The sequence below is a fragment of the Glycine soja genome, chromosome 6 (assembly GCF_004193775.1).
Source record: "Glycine soja cultivar W05 chromosome 6, ASM419377v2, whole genome shotgun sequence".
In the NCBI taxonomy this organism is placed as follows: domain Eukaryota; kingdom Viridiplantae; phylum Streptophyta; class Magnoliopsida; order Fabales; family Fabaceae; genus Glycine; species Glycine soja.
This window is the reverse complement of record NC_041007.1, coordinates 44,984,813-44,988,810: the sequence shown is the minus strand read 5'-3', so window position 1 is coordinate 44,988,810 and position 3,998 is coordinate 44,984,813. Positions and strand designations below refer to the sequence as shown.

General features: G+C 30.5%; 1 protein-coding gene across 1 annotated transcript; it reads right to left on the bottom strand.

Annotated features, from left to right (window-relative positions):
• Window positions 1–2,050: 2,050 nt before the first annotated feature.
• Window positions 2,051–3,998, bottom strand: LOC114417158 (probable O-methyltransferase 3). The gene is made up of 2 exons (XM_028382267.1): window positions 3,183–3,998; window positions 2,051–2,448 (listed from the first exon to the last, which is right to left on the bottom strand). The coding sequence occupies exons 1-2, from the start codon at window positions 3,960–3,962 to the stop codon at window positions 2,149–2,151; spliced, it is 1,080 nt and encodes a 359-aa protein (XP_028238068.1). The 5' UTR covers window positions 3,963–3,998; the 3' UTR covers window positions 2,051–2,148.

Here is a 3,998-nt window from a genome sequence, read left to right as displayed (position 1 = left end):
GTTACAAAGAGGTCACTGGTGCATGAATTTTATAAGAGGAGTGCTAGAAATATTTATATTTTCTAACATTCCTTTAAACACATTTTTATTTATTAGTTAAAATTTCTTAGCAAACTTAGTAGAAATCAGTTATAACTAAGTTTGTTGTAACTACTTTTCTATTTTATCCCTCCACATAATGTTTTGTCTAATGGAGGCAGATACTGAATGAACAATCCAAGATACAATCATGTTATTACAGCGATGCCATGTACCATGCATTCGATCTGTCTCCGGTGGTTTAGGTGTGTTTCCATCCACGAATTTTATTTTATTTTTGGCATTTAAAGCTGTTATCATATATCTACTCCATGAATGGTAGTTGGTGAAATCCAGAACTGGTGAGACGAGAGTAACAACTGGGTTCTCGCTCGGATGAAGATACAAGTAACTATCCATGCTAGGTGTTTGTTCACTGCCCTCACTCATGGTTGATAAGAACAAGTAGAGGATGAAGAAGAGAAGTTGAATGCACAGCAAAGCTCTTCATAATACCATAACAAAAAGGAACGTACCCATAAAGAGAGAAGAAAATATCGAAAGCAACTAAATGAACAATTAACAGCTTGCTTTATTGATGTAGAGAAGGCAGTTTATATACAACAATGAAAGACAGCAAAACGGTTTAGTAGTTATAACAGAAAAGTAGTTACAACAAACTAAGTTATAACTGATTTCTACCAAGTTTGCTAAGAAAATTTATTAAAAATTATAAAATTAGAAGGAAAAAAATTATTAAATTGAATGCGGTTCACAAAATTTCGACTAATAAAAAGAATATATTATAGAGGATAGATATTTCTGGCCTTCCTCAAAGATATTGATAGCTGAATATAAGCATGTCGATCGTCACACCTTTTACATCTATATATTATGATGTAAGGCTATGGATCCAAAGGTCTTGGGTTTATTATTAGCGTGTAGCATCTACTCTCTTAACTCTTAACATGACATTTATTTGAAAGATTTTTTTAAAAAAAGTGTGATTCTTATTTGGAGATAAAAAAAAAAACATTATCATGTTAGAGTTTTAAATTTGATCATCATTACACAATTAAAATTATAAAAGTGGAGCATATAAAAAAAATATCTATATATATATTTATATTATAACAAAGACGTGCTCGCTGTATTAAAAAAAACAAAAATAAAGATGTGTTTATGTAACTATTAACATGGTGTAGCATGGTAAATAATCTTATCTCTAAAACATAATAAGATTTTAATTCTAAGTGTTTTCTTAACTCTAAAATCCCAAAAACACTCTACACAGTACTAGTGAATGCAGAGAAAATAAATATTATAAATTACAATAAATAGAAGAAAAAAAACTAGTAAAATTATGGGTCTTAATGCGGCAGAATCAAAGAAGATTAGGAGGGACAAAAAAATGATCTTTAATATTTTCATAGAAAAAATATTATAACATTTTACAAAATTAGTATGACAAAAAATTTTAAAATACTTAGGTTTTTATAAATTATAACTACCTATTTCTTCTTTTATTTCTTATAACTTTTTACTTTCATTTTAAAAATAATTTTCTTGTGTGGACAACACTTATTCTTTTAATTATGTGGTGAAATTTTTTTTGAGTAAAAATATATTTGTGGGGACAATTGCCCTGGGATGAGTGCATCCACCAAGTTTTATCCTCACTCACTATCATTGTTGATAATATTTCCACTGATCCCGAATTATAGTAAAACAAATGTCAATGAATATTTTTAAAATATTGGTTAAAGATCTAAAATAGAAATATTTTTATTAAGATGCATAAAACACAATAAATACCCCAAATAACTTTTGATAAACTGTAACATGAAACATTTTACTTAATAGTAAATGTTGGGAAATATTTATTAAAAAATAATTTTATCTTACAAAACATACTTTTTAATGATTCATTTGAGTAAATTGTTGCTTCTCGAAAAAGAAAAAGAAAAGAATTTGAGCAAATTGTTATTAAAAATATATAAACCGATTGAAAACTTTGAGAAACATGGACAAATTGGCAAATGTGAAGACACTTAATATTAATAGAAAATTTATTTCAGTGATACAGATTACATAGTGCCACCCATCATTTCACTTTTTCAACCATTGTTACTATGGATAAACCTCGATTAGAGACTTAAAACCTAGAACTGGAGTTATCTTGTAGCTATTGAAACCTGCAGACAAAAACAATTTAGCCCAGTCTTTCTCATTTCTCTCTTTCCCAGTGACTAACACCATCATCTCAATATCATAGAAGAGCTTTGTTTGATCTAATTCACTGTCTCCTTTCTCGTTTCCTATCACCACGTCTATGATAATCACCTTTCCTTTATCTTTGTTTGCGATTGCCTCCTTACATCTCTTCAGGATTTTCAAGCATTCCTCATCGTTCCAGTTATGCATTATAGTCTACATGTCAATCAAATTACAATGACATTAGATATTAATTTGCTATTTATTAGTAAAAACAATATTTTGTATGGTAACTTTCAATTGTAGAAGGTCATAATAAACAGAATAGATATCTATTTTACAAATCAAACTATTATGCAGAATGAGTTATATAAAATTGTGTGTGAGAAGTAAATCTTATATATATCACAAAGTCGTGAGAGAAGTAAATCTTTTTTTTATATATAATGAGAAATTAATGGTAAAATATGAAGACACTCCTAATATTACAGAGCAGGGTACCAATGGAGAAAGTGATTCATCAAGTGATGATGAAAGTGACATCAAGGCGATTCAAACTCACTCAAAAAAAAAAGTAAAAAACTTGTGCAAAATTGCATTGGTGAGAAGTAAATTTTAGTCATAAGATAAAATCATAAAAGATTAAAATTAAACTATAAAGTTGTGTAACTTTTTAAATAATAATGTAACTATTGAATAACTTTTAATCCTAACCTTCAATTTATAGTTGTTCACTTCATACATCCCACACATATATATATATACACACACAAATATTATGAATAGAAATTAATTTGACTAAATTTCTTGAACAATATGTTAGTGGCATGCATGTCAAATTATCAAGCAAATTACACCCTAATTATATATACAATCTTGTAGACAGTCAAAACGTTAATGTTGTGCTAAAGGTGTAGTAAGAAGATAATTAATACTAAGATAATATTTACCTTCAACATAATGGAATCAGCAGAAGGAATTGCTTCAAACATGTCCCCATGAACATATTCTACGTTCTCTGTTCCTTGCAAGCCATCAACAACATGTGGGAGATCAAACACAATACACTTCAATTGAGGAAACGACTTGGCAATGGCCTTAGCCATAGTCCCAGTTCCACCCCCAACATCAACCAAAGACTCCAATCCACTAAACACTCCCTTGCACTTCTCAATCAACACGCTGGAAATCAACCGTGAGTCATTAGTCATGGCATCATTAAAAAGGTGGTTGAGTTTGGGCTCAGAGCTAGCATAATCCCAAAATGCCATCCCATTTTGTGTGTGAAACGGTGTAGGGTCTTCATTTGTGAACCAGGTAGAGAATTGAAACCATGGATTCACCAAAATTGGATCAAGTATGACTTGTGGCAAGGAAATCATACTAAAGTGATGGTCCTTAAGGAGTAGTTTAGATGCATCAGTTAGCACATAACTCACTTCTTCTTGCTCATAATTTTCGGTGGCATTATTGTGTTGAGAGAAGAAACCGGAATGAGTCAAAATTTGCATCAAGCGGAAAATGAAGCAAGCCTTAGAAGGGTGAATTGGAAGTGAAGCAATGAGTTGAGAGAGTGGCATAGGTTGGCCATACTTGTGTATTACATCAGGTATGCACAAATCAATTGCACATTTAAGGGACATAGAGTTTATGAATCCGAAAGTTTGATCAAATATGTGGGTTTGAGCTCGAAGTAGTTTTGCATAATGGTCTTCATTATCAAATTCCATGTTTTGCAAATTTAATTGAACTAGCTGCTAGATTTT

What these genes read in the sequence shown, in the direction of transcription:
- LOC114417158 (XM_028382267.1), bottom strand. Translation starts at nt 3,962, where the DNA reads ATGGAATTTGATAATGAAGACCATTATGCAAAACTACTTCGAGCTCAA. An exon ending in CTGATTCCATTATGTTGAAG is followed by an intron (nt 2,449 to 3,182) that starts GTAAATATTATC and finishes ATTGACATGTAG; the next exon opens with ACTATAATGCATAACTGGAA.